The 22,789-nt window shown below is 46.4% G+C and overlaps 1 protein-coding gene across 1 annotated transcript in view; it reads left to right on the top strand.

Moving 5' to 3' along the window:
- Window positions 1–22,789, top strand: part of FBH1 (F-box DNA helicase 1) — a 47,523-nt gene that overhangs the window by 11,075 nt on the left and 13,659 nt on the right. The window contains exons 2-19 of the mRNA XM_030836890.3: window positions 156–311; window positions 1,614–2,197; window positions 5,948–6,078; window positions 6,185–6,320; window positions 7,866–8,056; window positions 8,566–8,658; window positions 9,011–9,105; window positions 10,874–11,042; window positions 11,737–11,959; window positions 12,582–12,669; window positions 12,748–12,834; window positions 13,520–13,656; window positions 17,511–17,610; window positions 17,700–17,821; window positions 19,535–19,610; window positions 20,197–20,394; window positions 20,925–21,050; window positions 22,585–22,691. Coding sequence (XP_030692750.2) covers window positions 156–311; window positions 1,614–2,197; window positions 5,948–6,078; window positions 6,185–6,320; window positions 7,866–8,056; window positions 8,566–8,658; window positions 9,011–9,105; window positions 10,874–11,042; window positions 11,737–11,959; window positions 12,582–12,669; window positions 12,748–12,834; window positions 13,520–13,656; window positions 17,511–17,610; window positions 17,700–17,821; window positions 19,535–19,610; window positions 20,197–20,394; window positions 20,925–21,050; window positions 22,585–22,691 — 2,819 coding nt within the window. The remainder of the gene's footprint in view (window positions 1–155; window positions 312–1,613; window positions 2,198–5,947; window positions 6,079–6,184; window positions 6,321–7,865; window positions 8,057–8,565; window positions 8,659–9,010; window positions 9,106–10,873; window positions 11,043–11,736; window positions 11,960–12,581; window positions 12,670–12,747; window positions 12,835–13,519; window positions 13,657–17,510; window positions 17,611–17,699; window positions 17,822–19,534; window positions 19,611–20,196; window positions 20,395–20,924; window positions 21,051–22,584; window positions 22,692–22,789) is intronic.

The following is a 22,789-nucleotide window of genomic DNA, read 5'->3' as shown; positions in this document are numbered from 1 at the left end:
ACTGAAAGTTGATGGGAATATGGGGAAGAGGGAAAGGGCTGGCTGGGGTGGCCCACAGCCACTGTATTCCTGAAAATTAAGGTTAACTTGCTAGCTTGTAGAATTGGTGATAACTAACAAGTGTCCCATTTCTTCTGCCTGTTGATACAAAACAGTGAGACCGTTTAAGCGGAAGCATCTTACAGCCGTCGACTGCCAACATCTGGCTCGCAGTCACTTGGCCGTGACCCAGCCCTTCGGTCAAAGATGGACAAACAGAGACCCAAACCACGGTCTCTATCCTAGACCCAGAACCAAAAGAGGGACTAGAGGTATGTCTTTCCCCCAAATATCTTGCGTTTCAGAATCTGTAGTGTGTGTGGCCTTTGAGTATCTCCCGGTATTTGTAAATACTGCTACTGTGATCTTGTGGTTCTGTTGCAGTAGTTTGACACTTTTTCACTATTTGTGAGTTTTCTGTGAAAATTCCATCCTATCATAGTGGTTGGTAAAAGCCCCAGAAAAGCACGGCTGAATGAATTCCACTAGCTGGCTTAACTTTAACGTGGTAGGGAACACGTCCCAGCATCACCACGATACCATTCTGGAACCGTCGTGATTTCCTGACTCTTCAGCAGTCCTCTTTGTCCAATCCATCACTAGGTCCACTGTCTCACTCTTTTTCTCCCAAACGTCCCCTCACTCAGTGCTTTTACGGTAGATTGTGTGCTCAGTCACCTCGTACCTGGGCTGCTGCAATAACCCTCTCCTTGCCTTCAGACTTTATTTTTTCCATATCAGCTCGAATATCAAATAATGTTCCTGAGTACCATTTTCTGTCACGTCACTGCCATTCTCAAGAACCTCCAGTGTGGTATGTTCCCTGTTACTATGAGGGACTCAGGCTCAATCCCCTGACGTTATTACATGCAGGCTCTACTTCTGGCAGATTGTTTTCCTTATGACCCATTTAGTGCCAAGTGAATTCCCACTTTCATTAATACCTGTTTGTATAATCCAGATTGTCTTATTTCCCTGTGATATATCTCATTTCAGAATCCAACTCGGATCTCACTAGTCATCTTCAATTCTTGTGATGTGATTGTAGTCTCTGTTTCCCACTTTTTGGAACCACTGTAACCAATTGTATGAGGCAGTTTTAAACTCGGTGGTTATATAGTGTTTGATATTTTGTCTGTTTTGTGTGTATAAGGCAACTTCTCCTCTGTGTTGTGAGTTCTTTACTGATAAAGACTTGTCAGCATGTGTGTTTCAGCGTGAAGTCCTAGCACTGAGCAGGTGGTAGCTCTTCATAAATATTGGTGTAATTAACTCCACAATTAGAAAACATCAGAATTTAACCCTGGCCTATTGCAAGGTGTACTGTGGTCCTCACACCATCCAAAGACTGGTCTCTGTCCCTTTCCAAATGTGTATCTGACTGTATGATAGAGCCCGATATAAATATTTTTTGGATTAATCTATTTATATAATCAGTTGACCAATAAAATACATCCTTGTCTCTTTCCTCTATTAAAATAGATAATTGAAAATTAGTTTGTCTTATTTGGGTCAACAAAGGGTCATCAGTCATTATTCACTTCTCGTTCACCTTGTTTGGGTTCTCTCTCCAGGTCGAGGATGCCTGGGATACAACCCTGAATTCTTCCTCGCTGGCCAGCAGCGGCGCACCAATGACATGGCCAAAAGCAATTCTGTGGGCCAGGACAGCTCTAAGGACTCGGAGGACGAGATGATTTTTGCTGCAGAAGGCCACTGCGCCCTGCCTCAGGGAGGTGATGGAGCAGTACGGCCACGCTCGTCAGGGAAGCGGTCTCGGTCCTTCGAGGACGAGAGGAATCAAGCCACAGGGACCAGTCAGTGGGATGGGGTTTCTAGGAAGACCCCACGGCATCATCTGTCCCTGTCGTGCAGATGGCCCAGGGAAGGCAGGCAGGAAGCAGAGGACGGTGTGTCGTGGTTCTCTGCGCAGCCTGGAGAATCCAGCCAGGAGGTGGAGGACATTGGTCCTGATCCTGTTCCTGACTCTTACTATGGGCTTCTTGGGACCTCGCCCTGCCAGGAACCCCAGAGCCACATCTGCAGCCTGCCCAGTGAGGTCCTGAGGCACATCTTTGCTTTCCTCCCCATGGAAGACCTCTACTGGAATCTGAGCTTGGTGTGCCACTTTTGGAGGGAGATAATCAGTGATCCACTGGTATGGAAAGCGCTTTTCGTTCTCTCGTGTTTTCTCTAAAAAGTCCATGGATTTGCTTCACTTAATGCATACTCCTGACAATGGCATTTCTTCAGAGATGTTGGTGTCCATTTGCCTCCAGGATCAAATCCCAATCTCCTGGAGGCAACTGGGACCTTCTGTGTGTGTCCCACCTTATTATTCCAGGCTCATTGCTGACTTCATTCCAGTCCATTCCTGTATTCTGTCCACAACCAATGATGTTCTGCTTCCCAACTGTGGACTGCACAGTACTTCCCTTATGTTGATCTAATCTGCACCCCACTTCCCCCAGCCAACCAAAAGGGCCCCTCTTAGCTCTGTTGATGTCTTTCCTCTTCAAGGCTGCACTCTTAGACTAACGCTTTCCCATTCCATCCCATTGAAATCACTCACTCTCTTCCTTGTGCTATTATAGTGATTTATACCTCTGTTCAAGCTTATCATGTTCTGTTATGGTCTTAGAGAGCCTTCTTCCTCCCTGTAAATTATTAGCATATTGCTAGAGGGCTGGTTGTCCTGTTTCTTTTTGCATTCGGCACTGTCTCACGATGTTCTACATACAGTAGGTGATTAGTAAATGAGTGTTGCGTTTAGTCACAAGAGTACCTTTTGAAGATGACACAGGGGCAGCCCGTGATCTCAGAAAGGATTTCCTGATACCGTTATCCTGTGCCCTGCCCTTCCCTTTGTTGTGTCATTATACTTCCCAGGTTCAGGTCTCCAGTAAGCCTGAGGGCTGGGAGAATGTTCTCCTTAGCTTGTATGTCCCTTAGACCAGACATTGGGAAGAAACCAGAGGTAGAGAGTTTAATTTATTCTTCAAATGCATTGAAGTTTAAAACCTTGGAGATGGAGGGAAAGGTGGATATATCAAACCTTAGTACATTTCTCTTCCAAGCCCAAAAGATTTTGGAGGAAATTTCATATCGCTCTTGCTCCATTCTTTGCCTGGGGTCTTGTCTCCTACTTTCTAAGAAATATCTTTCTGTTTTTATTTGTGAACTCTGTTTTGGTTCAGTATTTCTACCCATTTAATTATCTCTCTGATGTGAACTGGGGATAGATGAGGTTTCACTCCATTCTGCTCAAGAGGATTTTGGGAAGATATCCCAGCTTATCCTTACCTCTTGATGTTTTTATCATCACCAGCAATGACTTGGTTATTTTCAGTGACCTTGTCACAGCTCTCATTTTCTTTTTATTTCTTGTAGTGTCTTTGTCTGGCTTTGGTATAAGGTTATGCTGGCCTCAGAATAAGTCTGCAAGTGCTCCCTCCTCTTCAGTTTTTTTGAAGAGTTTGAGGGGGATTGATGTTAGTTCTTTAAATGTTCAGTAGAATTTTTCAGTGAAGCAGTCTGGTCCTGGACTCTTAACTTTTTGGGAGGCTTTTGATTACCGATTCAGTCTCTTTACTAATTATTGGTCTGTTCAGATTTTCTATTTCTTCATCATTCAGTCTTTGTAGGTTGTGTGTTCCTAGGAATTTATCCATTTCTTCTACTATATCCAGTTGGTGGATCTGCAGTTGGTCATAGTATTCTTATAAGTCTTGTTATTTCTGTGACATCAGTTGTAATGTTCCCCTCATTTCTGAGTTCAGTTATTTGAATCTTCTCTTTTTTCCAAAATATATCTAAGGGTTGTCAATTTTGTTGATCTTGTTAAAAAAAAAAAACAACTCTTAGTTTTATTGTTTTTTTTTTTTTTTTTTGCGGTACGTGGGCCTCTCACTGTTGTGGCCTCTCCCATTGCGGAGCACAGGCTCCGGACGTGCAGGCTCAGCAGCCATGGCTCACGGGCCTAGCTGCTCTGCGGCATGTGGGATCTTCCCGGACCAGGGCACGAACCCTTGTCCCCTGCATCGGCAGGCGGACTCTCAATCACTGCGCCACCAGGGAAGCCCTTATTGGTTTTTTTTCCTATTTTTCTATTCTCTATTTCATTTATCTCTGCTCTTTAGTCTTTATTATTTCCTCCTTCCTGCTAGCTTTGGGTTTAGTTTGTTCTTTTTATAGTTCCTTTAGGTGTAAAGTTAGGTTGTTGATTTGTGATCTTTCTTCATTTTTTTAAAAATATTTTTAAAACATTATTTTATTTTTGGCTTGTTGGGTCTTCATTGTTGCATGTGGGCTTTCTCTAGTTGCGGTGAGTGGGGACTGCTCTTCGTTGTGGTGTGCGGGCTTCTCATTGTGGTGGCTTCTTTTGTTGCAGAGCATGGGCTGTAGGCACGTGGGCTCAGTAGTTGTGGCTTGTAGGCTCTAGAGCACAGGCTAAGTAGTTGTGACACATGGGCTTAGTTGCTCTGCGGCCTGTGGGATCTTCCTGGACCAGGGCTCAAACCTGTGTCCTCTGCATTGGCAGGCGGATTCTTAACCACTGCACCACCAAGGAAATCCAGATCTTTCTTCTTCTTTAATGTAAGTTTTTATAACTATCAACTTAACTTTTAGCCCTGCTTGCACTTCATTCCATACGTTTTGATATGCTGTGTTTTTGTTTTCATTTGTCTCAAGGTATTTTCTAATTTCTTTGTGATTTCCTTTTTGACCCATTGGTTGTTTTAAGTGTGTTGTTTAATTTCCACATATTTGTGGGTTTTCCAGTTTTCTTTCTGCTACTGATTTCTAGTTTCTATAGTGATTGAAAAACATACTTTCTATAATTTCAGTCTTTTAAAATATGTTAAGACACTTGTTTTGTGTTCTTGTACGTGATCTTTCCTGGAGAATGTTCTATGTATACTTGAGAAGATTGTATATTCTACTGTTGCTGGATGGAGTGTTCAGTATATGCCTTTTTGGTCCAGTGTTGTTTGTTCTATCCATTCTTGAAAGTGGAGTATAGAAGTCTCCTGTTATTATGTTGCTGTTTTTCTCTTCAATTCTGTCAGTGTTTCCTTCCTAGATTTAGGAGCTCTGATATTTGGTACATGCATATTTATAATTGTTATATTTTCTTGGTGAATTGACCCTTTTATCATCAAGTAATATTCTTTGTCTCTTCTAATAATTTTTTTTAAGTTATTTATTTGGCTGCATCGGGTCTTCATCGAGGCACGCAGGATCTTCATTGCAGCGCTCGCTGTGGCGTGCGGGGTCTTTGTTGTGGCACGCAGGCTTCTCTCTAGTTGTGCTGTGCAGGTTTTCTCTTCTCTAGTTGTGGCGTGGGCTCCAGGGCACGTGGGCTCTGTAGTTTGCAGCGTGCAGGCTCTAGTTGAGGTGCGTGAGCTCAGTAGTTGTGGCACGTGGGCTTAGTTGCCCTGCGGCATGTGGGATCTTAGTTCCCCGGCCAGGGATCGAACCTGTGTCCCCTGCCTTGGAAGACAGATTCTTCATCACTGGACCACCAAGGAAGTCCCTCTTCTAATAACTTTTGACTTAAAATCTATTTTGTCTAATCTTAGTATAGCCACAACTCTCATGTTATTTAATCCTCGCTGAAGCTCTGAGCCATTAGTGTCCCAACAGGGACAGGACACTATTTCAGATAGGGAAATTGAAGCACTGCCTTTTCCCAGATTCTGTAAAAAGTTATGTTGGAACCCAGACCAAGAGCCCCCCCTTCTCCTAGTTTCCAACTAAAATTTGTATAATGTTTCTACCCTATTTGCCCAGCTTTTGAATTGTAGACTGCAATTGTTTTTCAAGCAATTATCTATATGTTTGTGGCCTGATCAGTTCTCTAATAGCCATTGCCTGCATGTTGTTTTGGATTTTTTAAACTTTCTAGTTCATTCCTTGGAAAAAGCTGTATCACCGATACCTGATGAATGAAGAGCAAGCTGTCAGCAAAGTGGATGGCATCCTCTCGAGCTATGGCATAGAGAAGGAGTCAGACCTGTGTGTGCTGAACCTCATCCGGTGAGTCCCCGTTTCCTGGGAGGAAGTCAGTTTCCAAAGTCCTTTCCCAGAAATCAGCACTTACTGGATCACCTTTCCCATGGACGCTGCTGTGAATGTCTTACAGCTACACAGCCACCACTAAGTGCTCCCCGAGTGTGGACCCTGGACGGGCGTTGTGGAGTCTGAGGGATCACCTCCTCCTCCCCGAGGCAGAGGCCTGCGTGCGCCAACACCTCTCCGATCTCTACGCTGCCCCTGCCGTACGTGAAGAGGCTGCAGGGAGGGGAGGGTTGGGGAGGTGACACCTTTTCTCTTTGGAAGAAAGTGTATTGGTGATCAAATTTGGTTGAAGGTTATTTTAGATTTATTTTCAAAATCTTCCTTCAGCCTTTGCTTTGAAGCCTTAATCTTGTCATTTGTCCCATAGAGAAATAAAAGGCTACATTGTTATAGATTCTTTAATTTGGAAGGAATTTTAAAAAGTATTTCATCCAATTTCCCATTCTGTTGAGCGGTTCCAACAGAGGATGGTCATCTAGCCTCTACACACTTTGATTAGTAAGGGCTTCTTTACAAGGCAGCCCATTGTATTGTTGACACCTTGGGTTATTTGAAAGAACCAGAGAAAAGAAGGATTTTGTACTGACGCACAGTGAGTTAATGAGAAGCTGGAAATAGTCTCCAGTTTCCTGTGTCTTGTGGCTTCTCATCTGGATAGCGATTCTTCTTAAATTTTGTTTTGGAAGCCACATGCAACCTCAGCCTCATTCTGCAGCCAGTCGAGGGTTGGAAATCCAGCCATGTGCATTTCTCTGTCCATCTTTAGTGAAGTGATTGTCGATGGAGTGAGATTTGTTTCCCAGTATGGTTGTAGTGAAAGGTGTGTGGAACTTTGCTTTTGTGGATGCATTTTTAACAGGGAGGCTTGCAGTAAAGTTAAGAATGATAGTTATATACTTATATGTCTATTATTATTATTTTTATTTGGTTGTGCTGGGTCTTAGTTGCAGCAGGCGGGCTCCTTAGTTGCGGCTTGCTGGCTCCTTAGTTGTGGCTTGCGAACTCTTAGTTGAGACCTGCATGTGGGATCTAGTTCCTTGATCAGGGATCGAACCCAGGCCCTCTGCATTGGGAGCGTGGAGTCTTGACCACTGAGCCACCAGGGAAGTCCCTATATGTCTGTTATTGATATTTCCATGTTAGTGAACATTTTGTTAGACATTAATAGATGGAGCATACTGTGTCCATAATAATAAATTTTCAATAATTTAATATTTAGTTAACTTAATATTTAATAAGTATTAAATAATAATAACATAAATACTAAATTAACATCTTAATGCCATTGAATTGTCAGTCTTGATTTCCCCCTAAAGACTGCTGTCTTCTTTTGTATCCCCCAGTTTTTGTGCCTCCCAGATGGGCACCCATTTAATAGTGAGCTTGTTTGAGTTGCGTGTCTGGACCTCAGAGCTCACACTGACCTGGTGCGGGTGGGGTGGGCTGGTGAGGAGGCGGGAGGATCACGTCTGTGCAGCGTCTTGCGTTAAGTACTTTATAAATGTTATTTAATCAAAGAAAACTTAAGAACTCAAACCCAAAAATGATGAGAAAGAAGGAATCCAGGGTAAAAGGAGACATGCCTGGTGTTTCCCAAATGTCATTCAGGAAGTTTGCGCTCCGTTTAGATGGTCTGAGGAAGGTACACGAACCCCAAACCTGGCTTTCTTCACCGGCTGTCCCATGTGATTCTTACCGGTTGTGTTTTGGGTCTCGTCTCCTGTCCTGTCCACCTCCCTCCTCAGGGTGTCAACGTGTGGGCCTTGGTGGCGGCCATCATCCTCCTGTCCAGCAGCGTCAATGACATCCAGCAGCTGCTCTTCTGCCTCCGGCGGCCCAGCTCCACAGTGACCATGCCAGACATCACCGAGACTCTGTACTGCATTGCCGTGTTGCTCTACGCCATGAGGGAGAAAGGGATCAACATCAGCAACCGGTAACTGGCCCCCGCCCTGCCCCTTCCCCGCGTTACTGCTGGGCGAGCCCCACCACCCACTGCTCCGCCAGGTTCTCCGTGAGGTTTGAGTGCAGTGATGCAGGCAGGCGGGCTCTGTGAACGTGAGGTGCCGTGGGGTCGTACACCATCCCCAAGATAGTGTTTACCTACAGGGCTGTTGAGCCTGGAGTGGACGGAGCCTTCTGTGTTCATACGTGGCTACATTTTGTTCCCCAAAGAGCACATCCTGGTCTGTCTCCTTTGCCTCTGCCCATCGCAGCCAGGCATCTCTCCCAGAACCGTGCTCTCCAAATATTTACCTCCAACAGTGCAGGTAAATATAGCTCAGCTCTAGGTATATTTAAACCCTTTTCTTCCCTTTTTTTCATAAAATGGTGGTACATATTTTATTTTTAGCAATGATTAGGAGTCTAAAAAACATCTGAGGAAAAATAAGATACAGGTCATGACTGAATTTGAAAATCTCTAATCTGCTTTTTTCCTGTTAGGATTCACTACAACATTTTCTATTGCCTGTATCTTCAGGAGAATTCCTGTGCTCAGGCCACAGAAGTCAAAGAGGAACCATCGGTCTGGCCAGGGTATGTCTGTAAGGGGGTGTGTGTGTGGACGTCTTTGATTCCTGACTCTCGTACTTGAAGAGGAAAAGGTGTTTTGTTTTAACCACTTTATTGAGTTATAATTTACATTAAATAAAATTCACCCATTTTAATTGTATAATTCAATAATTTTTAGTAGATTTACTGAGTGTGCAACTAACATCATAACCTAGTTTTAGAACAATTTAATCACCCTAAGGGGGGCGGCCCTCCCCTTTTTTCTGGTTAAATTTTATTCGTCCCATTTGGTTTCCTGTTGCATTTTTGACAGTCTATCACCTGATCTTTTCAATTCCTTATTCTTTTCCTGATTTCTCCTCTGTAATGATTATAGCAAGAAAACAACCATCCAGCTGACACATGAACAACAGCTGATCCTAAGCCATAAGATGGAACCTCTCCAGGTGGTAAAAATTATGGCATTTGCAGGTAAGGGGGCTGCCATTCCTGGAATGCCTCTTACCACCTTACCCACCACCTGCCAGAATATCTTTACCTTAATCTATTATTGAACTGCTGCAATTAAATCATCTAAAAAGCAGTTGCCAAGGAATAAGTGCTTTTTCTTACCACTCCAGGGGGGCATCCACACTGGGCTTCCTGCTGAACAAATGGTCCATAGGAGTTTGTTTGTGGGGTAGATGCCACTGGGATTGATCCAGCCTATTATATATCATCATATCTGCTCAGACACTGATTGCTTATGGGGCGGTAGGTCATGTGAATCCCTTGTTCAGACAGTGTCAGGAGCTCCTTGATTTCTATAGGGTGAAGTCTGGAAGGGCCTCCTACCTTTTGGTTCTCACATACATTACTCAGTCAGCTAATTGTGCTTCCTGGCTCTTAAAGTACTTGGTTGCTCTTTGAACCTTTGCTCATACTATTTTCTGTACCTGGAATGCCTTCCCGCTTCTTTTCTGCCTAAATATCGTACTAAAAACAACAGCCACTTTATCAAATGTCTGCCCTGTGCTAATCCTAACATTCTGTGAGGTTGGTTTATTTATTTATTTTTTGGCTGCACTGCTTGGCATGGAGGATCCTAATTCCCCAGGGATTGAACCCATGCCCTCTGCGGTGGAAGTGTGGATGGCCAGGGAATTTCTGGTTCATTTTATGTATGAGGTTTTAAAGCTCAGGGAAATTAAAATGATGTGGTCCAGATTAAATGAGCAAATACGTGGTGGAGGTGGAATTCAAAGCTGGATCTATTTCTCTCCAGAAACGTGCCTTTTCGCCTACCCTCCCCGTCCCCTACTTCCTCTATCTCTCTGCCATCTGACGTTGACCCCCGTCACTTCTGTGTCTTCTTGGTGGAGGCTTCCTCAGCCCTTTGAGATCTCCGTGATTCTGAACTCTCACTGTGACTAATCTGTATTAACTGTTTGGTGCCTGATTACATAGGAAGAATAGCCAACACACACCTTCTGTAAACACCTCCACACTATGTCATTGATCTGTTGATCTTCAAACAGCCCTGGTAGGTAGGAAAGGAGGTGCTATTTATCTTCTTTCATAGGCGAGATTTTCTTTTTTGTTTCCAGATCCATATTCTTTTTCACTCTACTGTGTTATCATTATTCTCTTTTTTTTTTTGTTCCAATTGTTCCAACTGTGTTGGTGTTTTATTCCCAACTAGATTGTAATGCAGGAACCTTGCTTTGTGTTTGTGACATGCCTAGTGTAGGGCTGAATGTGCAGTAGGTGCTCAGGAAATACTTGTTCAGTGGGTGACAGTTGACTAACTGAATAACTGAATGAAAGGCGGGGAGGAGGGGTAGATAGGATAGTTCAGAACAGGTTGGAAGGATCCTTGAATCTCATTTTCATGCTCTTGCTGTCGAAGCATGAATGGTGCCTAGGCCAGCATAGCTACTGTTTATGAGTTCCTCTGCTGGGTACCTGGGTAATTATCCTGCACACCCTATGAGGTCAGTGTTACCCACACAGGCTGAGGAACAGACTGAAGTGGCCCCTTTAGAGCTGCAGGGTCTGCTACCCCAACCCAGGTGGCTCTGTCTTGAGTCTGCTGCTCCCTTCACAGCACTGTTTTTAGTTTTCATCAGTACTGGAGAACTTGCCACTGTCTGGTCCCAGACAAGCGGGGAGATAGGCATGGGTGGGACCCGATTATAGCGTCTGTGGGAACCGTTATTCCTGGTCAGAGGGTCACCTCCCTTGCTCTTGGCTTCCTCAGGTACTGGGAAGACCTCCACCCTGGTCAAGTACGCTGAGAAGTGGTCTGAGAGCAGGTTTCTGTACGTGACCTTCAACAAGAGCATCGCCAAGCAGGCCGAGCTCGTCTTCCCCAGCAATGTCATCTGCAAGACCTTCCACTCCATGGCCTACGGGCACATCGGGCGCAAGTGAGCATCATGGTGCCACTGTTGCCATTACGTCCAGTCACTGCTCTCACGTTGCAGTCAGTACACCACAGTGACTCGGAGAAAACTTAGTGCTTTGTCTTCACTTACAGGCAGGGAATATGGCCATAGATTGAGTAATTTTTACTTCACCCCATAGAGATATATTGCTACTGAGGGAAGCTTAACACTGTCTCACTGAGGGAGGCATTTTCATGTCTTGAACTGAGGCACAGAAGGTCAGAGTGACTTGCCTAAAGTTCAGGGCATCACCAGTCTGGTTGACCCATTCAGGCTTTCCTTAGAAGCTGGAGGGGAGAAGACGGGGCTGAGGGGCACTTGTTCCAGGCACCCAGGGCCTCTGAGCCATGTCCCCTTGGACGAGAAAGCTTCAGGGAGCTTCGAGGGTCCCCCCCTGGGGCCTCCTGGAGTCTGGTCCACACCTTGGAACAGTGGTATCTGCTGTGAGCCACTTCGTCTCCTGGGTTATTAGATGTGAATTCTGGAAAGCGTAACGGAGCCCTTTCCAATCCTACGAGGACCTCACTCAGCTCCTCAGGCTTTTTTTTGTCACCTGTATGTGCCACTTCCAGTGACCTGGTGGTGTCATTGGAGAGAAGGGGGCAGACCTGGGGGAGACACTAAATCGCGAGTTGCCACAAAAGCCAGCCCAGTGCCTTTGGGACGTGCATTGCAGGTACCAATTGAAGAAGAAGTTGAATCTCTTCAAGTTAACCCCCTTCATGGTCAACTCTGTCCTCGCTGAAGGGAAGGGTGGCTTCATAAGGGCCAAGCTAGTATGTAAGACTCTGGAAAACTTCTTTGCCTCGGCTGACGACGAGCTGACGATTGACCACGTGCCCATCTGGTGTAAGAACAGCCAGGGACAGAGAGTCATGGTCGAGCAGAGCGAGAAGCTGGTGAGTGTCTCAGTCCCTTTGGAGTTAGGGCTCGGGAGGAACAAGGGCTCAACACGGTGCCAGCTTGTACTGGTCTTTGATGTCTTTAGAGCTGCTGTCAGGAGGTAGAGGTGGAGGGGAGACCCTAGGCCAGTTGTGCTGGCTGCGAAGTGTACAGGGTTTTCTGTGAAGAGCACTCATCTTGCTTAGTCCTCAGCCTGGTCCTCCATTTCACAGATGGGGCTCCTGCCCAGGGTTTATAAGAGCTCGTCGTGGGGTCTGCTGGTCCAGGGTCTAAAGATGTGATTCTCTTTTCTAATTTTTATCAAGTCTTTTCAGTCATTGACCACACTTTTTATGAATTAACTGTTGGTCATAAATCTAGAGGAATCATCCAGCCTTTCTTGGTTCATCAGATGCTGTGCTCCCTGAGCGATGCTCTACCTCTGGGTGTGGTCCAGCCCCTGGCTTTTGCCCATCTGGGCGCCTGACGTTGACATGAGGCCCTCGTGGAGCCGGGGGAGGCCAGGGGGTGGCTGCCGTTCACCGTGAGCTGGGGCCTTTGCTTTGACCCCTGCACATGGACATGAACTCCTGATTTCAGGGTCATGTCCTTCACATCACCGTGTCACTTGCTTTCTAGAACGGTGTCCTCGAAGCGAGCCGACTTTGGGACAACATGCGGAAGCTGGGCGAGTGCAAGGAGGAGGCTTACCATATGACGCACGACGGTACGCACGCGCCCAGTCCTGAGCCCCGCCGTGGACCCGCCTCATTCCGATTTCTGACTCTTCTGCCCCTTCTTGTAGGCTACTTGAAACTCTGGCAGCTCAGCAAGCCTCTGCTGGCCTCTTTTGACGCCATCTTTGTGGACGAGGCCCAGGACTGTACCCCAGGTGATAAACCATTCAGGACACCAGTAGTCCCAAACACATAGCAACAGTGTTGTGAATGTGTAAGAGGACACGTGTGTGCATAAGTCGATGATTCTTGTCTGTCATGAGGAGGAGCGTGTGACGCTTAGTCATTCAGAAACCCTTTGCTGTCTGACTGTGGATTTCAGCACTTGTCTCTCCACCCCCACCCCTCACCCAAAGGAGACTTAATTTTCTCTAAATGTTTTGCTTGCGTTATTCTTAAAATATTGGCTGAGCCTAGGTCACCACATGATTGGGTTGAGACTCATGTGGAGGGGGAAAAGGTAGTCAATTTAGAGTGAACAATTTGTGTTGTGTATTTTTCCAGTGGCTGATAGAAAATAGTGTGACTTGGTCATTTTGGGGCCTTAAATTATAATATCAGAGAAGATAACTTGCCTCATTTTATATTTGCCTATGTGGTTTCTTATACTCAATAATTTGTTCAGGAGTAAAAATAATCTGCATTCGTAGGGTTAGAAGCTGTTTCTTTTGTTTGTTATAAAATCATTTCTTTGGACTGAGTGCACCTATGCTGGAGGGAAAGATAACTGTTGTCCAGTGTGCAAGCGTTTTCATCCTTTTCTGTCTTAAGTTTGGTTTCTTTTTGCTCCGTGGGTTGGTGTCGCTTCAGAGCCCTTACTTTCCATCTTCTTGGTCGCAGCGATCATGAACATAGTTCTGTCTCAGCCATGTGGGAAAATCTTCGTGGGGGACCCACACCAACAGATCTATACCTTCCGAGGTGCAGTCAACGCTCTGTTCACAGTCCCTCACACGCACGTCTTCTATCTCACACAGGTAAGCGCTGTCTTTTCTTCCCAGTCCCCAGACGCGTATATACACGCAAGCCTTGTGGCTCCCCACCCTGGTTCTCCGGTGTTGACTACGTGCCAGGCCCCGTGTAAGGCTTTTCATGAGGCTCACTGTGTGTAGCAAATCCGTGCCTCTAAGCAGTGGCTCTCCATGGTTCTCAGGGGGTCTGCAAAGTCAAAACTGTTTTCATAATAGTTATCTGCCTCTTGCACTATGTTGACATTTGCACTGATGATGCAAAGTCAGTGGTGAGACTGTGGCTGAGAATCTCGGCTTTGGCACCAGCCGGTCCTAGCAGTTGCCTTATTCTTCACTGCAAGGCACTGAGTCAAAAAAGAAAGTAGGCAGTTCACTAAGAACATATTTTGTTTTTAAGAGTACTATTTTTTTTAATATTTATATTTATTTATTATCTTCATTGTAGCACACAGGATCTTCTGGTTGCAGCATGCAAACTCTTAGTTGTGGCATGCATATGGGATCTAGTTCCCTGACCAGGGATCGAACCTGGGCTCCCTGCATTGGGGGCGCAGAGTCTTACCCACTGGACCACCAGGGAAGTCCCTACTAAGAACATCCTTGATGGCACAGGAAAAATGATTAATTTCATTACTGTAGACCCTTGAGTCCGTCTCTCTCACAGTCTGTGTGATGAAATGGGAAGTAGGATGAAGTCCTTCTGCCCCTGCAGTGTGCTGCTGTCTGACCAGGAGCACTTTTGTGATTGTGTTGTGAGCTCCACTACTGCTTCTTTCGTTTGTTCTTGAACGAGCAGCTGACAGACCACTTCTGGTTATTCAGACTTGGGGATTTGGCATTTTCTCAAAAACACATGCTATGAGCTGTGACTTCAAGGAAAACAGCTGACATATGTATTGCCGAAGATAAACTTGCTTTCAAGTGAAATCCAGATTTTGGAAACCTTGTTTCCAGCATGAGCATGGCAACTCCTGGGGCCTTGATTATCTGGAAAAGCTGTTACATGTTCCTCCCCTTTTCAGCACTCATCTTTGTGAGGCTGTCACACCAGGCTGGATGCAGACAGAGCTCTGAGATTCGGCTGTCTTAAGCTGGGCACTAAAAACATTTGCAAAAATGTAAGAACAGTGCCACTCTTCTCTCTAACTTATGTTTTGGAAAATACCATTTAAAAATTTTTTTTTTTATTTTTTGGCTGCGTCGGGTCTTGTTGCTGCGCGTGGGCTTTCTCTGGTTGCGGTGAGTGGGGGCTACTCTTTGTTGCGGTGTGCAGGCTTCTTATTGCGGTGGCTTCTCTTGTTGTGGAGCACGGGCTCTAGGCATGCGGGCTTCAGTAGTTGCAGCATGAGGGCTCAGTAGTTGCGGCGTGTGGGCTCTAGGGCACCGCCGTGGGCTCAGTAGTTGTGGCTCTCAGGCTCTAGAGTGCAGGCTCAGTAGTTGTGGCGCATGGGCTTAGTTGCTCCATGGCATGTGGATCTTCCCGGACCAGGGCTCGAACCCGTGTCCCCTGCATTAACGGGTGGATTCTTAACCACTGTGCCACCAGGGAAGTCCTGAAAAATACCGTTTTAAAAATATGTTCTGTATGTTATCATGTAATGGGGTTATTGTTATATTGAAATGCACTAAAGTTGCTAATGTGGTAATTGTAGGTAGGTACAACTCACGTAAATGATAAGCATCTTTGGGTGCTCACTAATTTTTTAAAGTATGAGGAGTCCTGAGACTAAAAGGTGTGAAAACCACTGCTTTTAAGAACCTCACTTCTAGTAAGAGGATGTGAGACTGCCAGCGAAAGTGCCAGCGTCATCTAAACTGTGTTCTGTTCTTTTCTAAGAGGCCCTGTAGCCCACTCAGTGACCTTATTTTCTGGAGTTTCCCTTGTTTGCTGTAGTGACTTAGGGTGGCGTCAACCCAGAGGAATTTTTTTTAATAGACGTTTTTTAGTTTGAGATATATAGAAGAGTTGAGAAGATAGTATGGAAAGTTCTTACACATCCTACATTCAGTTTCCTTTATTATTCACGTCTTATATTCGTGTGGTACATTTGCTACAGTTAATGAACTACCGTGGATACATTATTATAAACTAAAGTCCATCGTTTATTCAGATTTCCTTGGTTTTTTACCAAATGTCCTTTTTCTATTCCAGGATCTTATTCAGGTGACCCTATCTGCATTCAGTTGTCAAGTCTTCTTAGGCTCCTATTGGCTGTGCTCTGTGGTTTCTCACGCTTGTCTTTTTTTTGGACCTTGAAGAGGACTGGTTAGGTGTTCTGTCGGATACCCCTCTGTTGGTGTTTGTCTGGTGGTTGCACTGATGTTTTGGGAGGAAGGCCTTGGAAGAAAAATTGCCATTTTCATTACAAGGTATTGGGGGCCCGTACTGTCAACATGGTTTATTTATTTATTTATTTATTTGAAAAATATTTATTTATTTATTTGGTTGCACTGGGTCTTAGTTACGGCAGGCGGGCTCCTTAGTTGTGGCATGTGAACTCTCAGTTGGGGCATGCATATGGGATCTAGTTCCCCAACCAGGGATCGAACCTGGGCCCCCTGCCTTGGGAGTGTGTAGTCTTACCCACTGCGCCACCAGGGAAGTCCCCCATCAACATGATTTATAACTGATGATGTTGTCTTGGCCCCCTTGCTGAAGTGGTGCTTGGCAGTTCCCTTCACCGTGAAGTGACTCCCCCCGCCACCCCTCCACACTGTGTGCCTTGGAAGGAAGTCATTGCCCTCAGTGCTCACTCGGGAACAAGAGTTGGAGTGTCTACATAGATTATTCGGAATTCTTCTGCAAAGGAGATTTTGTGTCTTCTCTTCCATTTATTTATTCGTTTATTTATTTGTGTCAGCATGGACTCGTGGATCTTTATAATTTGAGTTATGGCTCACTTAGAATAGTTCTATAGCAACAAAGTACTGTTTGTTGAAAGTCTTGCTTTCCTTAGGCTGTGTTATTGATATTCACCAAAGTACATAATACTTCATTACCTTAAGTTATAAGTGAATGGAAAAAGGCAATAAATACCACGAGTTTGGGCAAGAATGGTGTCTTTCCAGCTACAGTGGTCAAGGGATTAGTGTGTTGGGCTGCGTTTTGAAGTTACTGCCATGCAGCACGGCAGGGGGAGGGCAGGAAACGCTCAGGAAATGGTGATTAGTCCCGTGGCCGGTTATGTAGGGTTTGAATCGATGTTGAGGGAGCCTCAGGGGGCAGGGAGAGACCCCCTTCCTCCCTTAATTTTCTGTATAATATACGCTTCTTTGTTAGAGGCAGTTTGGAAAGAATGGTAGATTTGCTTAAAAGAAAAGTTTGCTGCTGGTCTCGGGGAACGAAGGGGCTTAAGGCTGTCCAGGCTGCAGGAGTCCTGAAAGTCCACACGTCACCTTTTCTTCGTAGAGTGCTCGTCCTTTTTGTGGCGAGGCACGGGGCTTGATGAACACATGAGGGAAAGATTCAAGTGGCAGAGGGAAAGAGGCCAAGTTGGGGAGGCATGAGGTAGGGGTCTCTGAGCTGCGCTGGGAGCAGTGGTAAGAAAACGACTGTAGAAAACATGGTGGAAGATTGTCAAGGTTTGGATTTGGGGGCAAGAGATAAAGAAAAGCAGGTAACTCTCAGGTTTCAAGATAGAAAATGCTATTCTGAAAACTTAGAATGGTGATTCTTTGCTTGCCAAGCTCCTGTTCTGTGTAAGTCAGTTTACAGTAGGGAATTTCCAAGTACCCATTCCAGGTCGGGCAAGTCAGAGATGCTCAGTGGGGTTTGGCGAGGCCAGGCCTTGGCGGTGGTAGCAATGCGCTCACGTTCTTCAGGGGGTGTTAACTCCTTTCATTGTGTTGTTCTCCCACAGAGTTTTAGGTTTGGTGTGGAAATTGCCTATGTGGGAGCTACAATCTTGGATGTCTGCAAACGAGTAAGAAAAAAGACTTTGGTTGGAGGCAACCATCAGAGTAAGGCTTTCAGTTACACGTATTTGTTACACAGATTAGCTTCCCTCTTTATCTGGATTTGCCCTAGAGTTTGTGCTCTCTCCCAAAAGGTGGCATTCGAGGTGACACGAAGGGGCAGGTGGCCCTGCTGTCCCGGACCAACGCCAACGTGTTTGATGAGGCCGTCCGGGTGACGGAAGGAGAAGTGCCTGCCCGGATCCACCTGATAGGGGTAGGAGTGCGTTTCTGTTCTCTGCTCTCGCCCGGAAACATTGCCGACAAACAGAGCCATTGAAAACGGCCCACATGTCCAGGCTTACTCTGCACACAGGCATTTGGGTTTGTGACTGTTCCCGAGCCTGCACTGTGAAGTCCTTCCCCCTGGCCATTCTGGTCCAGCGAGTCCTGTAAAGTCTGGCCCAGCAAGGACTGTGGACCTTTTCCTCCGATATTAAAAAAAAAAAGAAAGAATGCCCTTCTAACCTGTGTGCATGCGGGGCTGCCAGCTGCCTGTGAGTGTCCTGAGGTGTGATGATCAGTCGTGTAAGACAAGCGAGGTGAGGGCACAGCTGGGAGGTGCCCGGGGCTCCAGATGCAGAGTGGACACTGGTTCTAGCTCTGCTTCTTCACTAACTGTGTGTGGCTTGTGGCAGGCGACTCAGCCCCTCTGTCTCTGGGACAGCGACACTGCCTGTTTCACAGGGAAGCTAGGAGGGTTGAGTGACATGTGTACGGCGTTTTTAACTCTTGGAAGCAAGAGTTTTATGTCTAAGAGACATTCACCCGTTCATGTATGAAAAAAATATTTTCTAGGGCCTACTATGTGTAGACCCTCAGTACATACAGTAAGTGAATCAAAATAAAAAATTTCTGATCCTCCTTTTTTTAATTTATAAAGATTATGTAACCAAGTTACAGAAGTTTTGGAAATTAAAAGGAAAAAAATCACCCTTAATCTCAGTGTTCTATGTAAAAATTCTCATTTTTGCTAATTATTTATGTCTTTGGCCTTATAGTTGTGTATTTTTACACAATTGCATTTAGAGTGTACAAAAAAGAGTATGTGTTTTTTACTCCACCCACGAGCATATTTTCTCCCATGTTGCTATTTGAGTGACTTTACAATACTTTCTCAGTGGATGTAGCATAGTTTAGCTATCTTTGTTATTGTAAGGAAATGGTACTGTTGGAGCATCTTCCACGCCAGGCAGGATGTGAGCTTGTCCTCTCCCCTGTCTCAGTCCCACATGTGTCATCCCGCTTGATCACTTCTGGTTACGTTATAATCTGTACTGTCTTATTTTGGTCTCAGTTTGATGTTAATGTTTTATGTGTCCCTTCCCCAAATGATCTAAACCCTTGGAGTGTGGAGCCTTTGTCCTGGGCCCCAGTCAGCGCTCAGTACACGCTTCCCAGTAGAGGTGGGCTGAACTGGGAGGGTCAGGCCCTCTCCTCCAGGAGCTGACCTTTTAACAGATCCAATACCTGTAGACAGTCTAGTTCTTTCCTCAGAAGGAACAGCGGCGAGTGTTTGTGCTCCACACTCAGTATTCAGGTCTCATCTGTCTTCTTTGCTGCAGCTGTTTTATATTCGTGGAAGGTAGATGATTTAAATTGCCTTCTTTGACATGAAAGCAACATGCAGCTAGTTCTTGCCTTTTTTTTAAACGTAGGAGAAGTCTGAGGGAGCAGCCAGAGCTTAGCACTGGGTCATCCCGAGTTTGCAGGCTGCATTGTAACCTCTGCTTTTGTGCGTAATGAAGGTTCCCACTCGATGTCTTTATGCTTTGGGTGCAATTTGAGATCTGTTTCCAAAAAAACCGTCTCATTTCAAAATCCCACCTCTACATTTGCTTTACTTTGTCCTGTTAACAACAGTAACAAAAATAAAACAAAATTAAAAACAACAAAACACCAAAAAATTCCCACCGAAAAACTTTTTCAGGGGATTAAATCATTTGGATTGGACAGAATCATTGATATTTGGACGCTTCTTCAGCCGGAGGAAGAACGGAAGAGACGTGAGTGTCCTCCTTGCTGCGTGGGGTGGACGCAGGCACACAGTGGCGGGGTGGAGGAGGGCGGGCAGGTTCTGAGTCAGTTCCCGTTTGCTCTGGAGGAGCCAGTGTGGCTTCTTCTCATCAGTGGTGGGATGCCAGAGACCTCCTGTTTTCAGAGGCACCGATGGCTCTTTCCAGACCCTTTTCTCAGGAGTCTAAGTTTCTCTGTCACGCTGGCCCCTAGGCCGTCTTCCCCACCATCTTTCTGTCTGCCCGGGTGACCTCACACACCGAGACTTCTGCATGGGCCCCATGTGATCCTTTCTAATTTTCTGTAGCGCTTTCGTTTTTTCATTACTGCACAATTTCGAATCCCTGAGAAGCAGACAAGGATGTCAGCAGGGCTCTTGACCCTGAGTTTGGAGCTGGAGGGGCTATGGCACAGGTCACTGCGCTGACTTGCCCAGGCACCCACGGCAGGTTAGTGATGCCGTCGAGCCTGGACCTGGGTCTCCAGCTCTGAGACCATTCGTTTATCATGTGGTCAGTGAGGAGTGCACGTCGGTGCAGCCTGTGTCACCTTGACCCCTACGCCTGTTCCCTCTAGGAAACCTCGTCATTAAAGACAGGTTCATCAGAAGGTGGGTGCACAGAGAGGGCTTCAGTGGCTTCAAGCGGTATGTGACTGCGGCCGAGGACAAGGAGCTGGAAGCCAAGATTGCGGTCGTGGAGAAGTACAACATCCGGATTCCAGAGCTGGTGGAAAGGATAGAGAGATGCCACATAGAGGACTTGGACTTTGCAGGTGAGGGACACGGGGGCTCTTCACTTCCCCCTGGGGGCGGGGGCAGCCCGCCTCCGTTGCCTCTTGCCAGCGTGGACATCATGGGTGACTAGGGGCGGCTGTGTCAGTGGAACAAGGCTGCTGTTCTCCTGTGGCCCCTTTATTTCTGTTCTACTTCCAGCCCGTAGAAGGGGCTCCCGAGTCCCATCTCTGCTACCGGCTGACCCTTGGCAACCCCCCAGCCTCTTCTGGGCCTCTGTCCCCTCGTGCGTAGGAAGCAGGCGGTGGGCAGCCGCCATGAGCTCTGGACTGGAACTCGGCCGTGTTCGCAACACCTGCAACGAATTTCTACTTTCCCCTCGTCTTTTTTTTGTCTCTCCCTTTTTTATTCTGACTGAGGTTTCCTCTTTCCCCCTTTTTCTGCAGAGCCGCACCCAGGCAAGAAAACGTAATTAGCGTTTTGAGAGTGGTGGGAAGTGTAAGCTTTTCACCTCTTTCCTTTCTTTCCCAGTCACCCCCTCATCTGCCCGTCCGCTGTGTTTCTGTTCCAGAGTACATCTTGGGCACTGTGCACAAGGCCAAAGGCCTGGAGTTTGACACTGTGCATGTCCTAGATGATTTCGTGAAAGTGCCTTGTGCTAGGCACAACCTCGCTCAGCTGCCCCACTTCAGAGTCGGTAAGGAGACCGCTGACGCCTCACTGCAGGGCTGCCTTGCTTTTTCTTGCACGGTGTGGCTCCTTGGAAGGATCCTTCTAGAACAAGAAAATCCTCCTGCTCCTAAATTTGTTGTTTTTAGACTGTGTGTTTAGAAAAACTGAGCCTCCAGGGTCCACCTCCCTCAGGGCTGCTCGGAGGGCAGCTGTGTTTATTGCATCCTGTTTAACCTGCACCGGCTCTTCAGCTGTGGGTTTTTCCCCATCAGACAGAAGCTCTAAAACAGTTTACCTGCTCGCCAAGGTGTTTTTCTTTAATTAATTCTCCTTTTTATTAAAGAGGCCCGAAAATCATACAAGGGATTAGTGTAAGCACTCTATCATTTGTCTGCTTTTGTATCAGTTTATACTCAAGGCTACCTGTTAAACTCTAAGCATCTAAGCATCAGTGCTGTTTTTTTTTTTTTTTTTTTTTTTTTTGTGGTACGTGGGCCTCTCACTGTTGTGGCCTCTCCCGTTGCGGAGCACAGGCTCCGGACGCACAGGCTCAGCGGCCATGGCTCACGGGCCCAGCCGCTCCGCAGCATGTGCGATCTTCCCGGACCAGGGGACCCGTGTCCCCTGCATTGGCAGGCGGACTCTCAACCACTTGCGCCACCAGGGAAGCCCAGTGTTGTTGTTTTGGTTTTAAGTCTTATAATAAAACCATTTGAAGTTTTCCCACAAACAGACAAACAAAAGCTCTCTGTTAGTCATGGAGTCAAAATGTGGGTGTTCTGTGCCCCTAGTCTGTTAGAGTTTTGTTTCTTTTCGGAGTTGGTGTTTGTAGGAAAATTTTGCTTATAAAGCCAGCAAATCCTGAGGGTTTTTTGGGGCGATGGGGAGTAGTAAACTTTTTTTTTTGGCTGTGTTGGGTCTTCGTTGCTGCACGCGCGCTTTGCACATGGGCTTTCTCTAGTTGCGGTGAGCAGGGGCTGCTCTTTGTTGTGGTGCATGGGCTTCTCATTGCAGTGGCTTCTCTTGTTGCGGAGCACGGGCTCTAGGCGCACAGGCTTCAGTAGTTGCAGCACGTGGGCTCAGTAATTGCGGCACAGGCTCTAGGGCGTGTGGGCTTCAGTAGTTGCAGCACGTGGGCTCAGTAGTTGCGGCATGTGAGTCCTAGAGCACGTGGGCTTCAGTAGTTGAGGCATGTGGGCTCAGTAGTTGTGGCGCGGGCTCTAGGATGCATGGACTTCAGTAGTTGTGCATGGGTTCAGTAATTGTGGCTTGTGGGCTCTCGAGCACAGGCTCAGTAGTTGTGGTGCATGGGCTTCAGTAGTTATGGCTTTCAGGCTCTTGAGCTCAGGTTCAGTAGGTGTGGCGCATGGGCTTAGTTGCTCCACGGCATGTGGGATCTTTCCGGACCAGGGATCAAACCCGTGTCCCCTGCATTGGCAGGCAGATTCTTAACCACTGCGCCACCAGGGAAGACCCGAATAGTAAACGTTTAGATAAGAATATAAATTTCTGTAAGCAGGCTTCTGTGTTGATATTTTTTTCCCCTTTGCTTTCTTCAGAGTCGTTTTCTGAGGACGAGTGGAATTTACTGTATGTAGCAGTAACTCGCGCCAGGAAGCGTCTCATCATGACCAGGTCACTGGAGAACATCTTGACTTTGGCTGGGGTAAGAGGACAGCACGAGTTAATTTAACAACGTCCGGATTTTACCGGTTTGAATAAGGGATCAGCCAACCCGGGGCCTTCGAGGCTTTTGGTTGGGGG

Source organism: Globicephala melas, chromosome 2 (assembly GCF_963455315.2).
Source record: "Globicephala melas chromosome 2, mGloMel1.2, whole genome shotgun sequence".
NCBI classification, from domain to species: Eukaryota; Metazoa; Chordata; class Mammalia; order Artiodactyla; family Delphinidae; genus Globicephala; species Globicephala melas.
The sequence above is the reverse complement of the archived record's forward strand: the minus strand, read 5'-3'. Positions and strand labels throughout refer to the sequence as shown.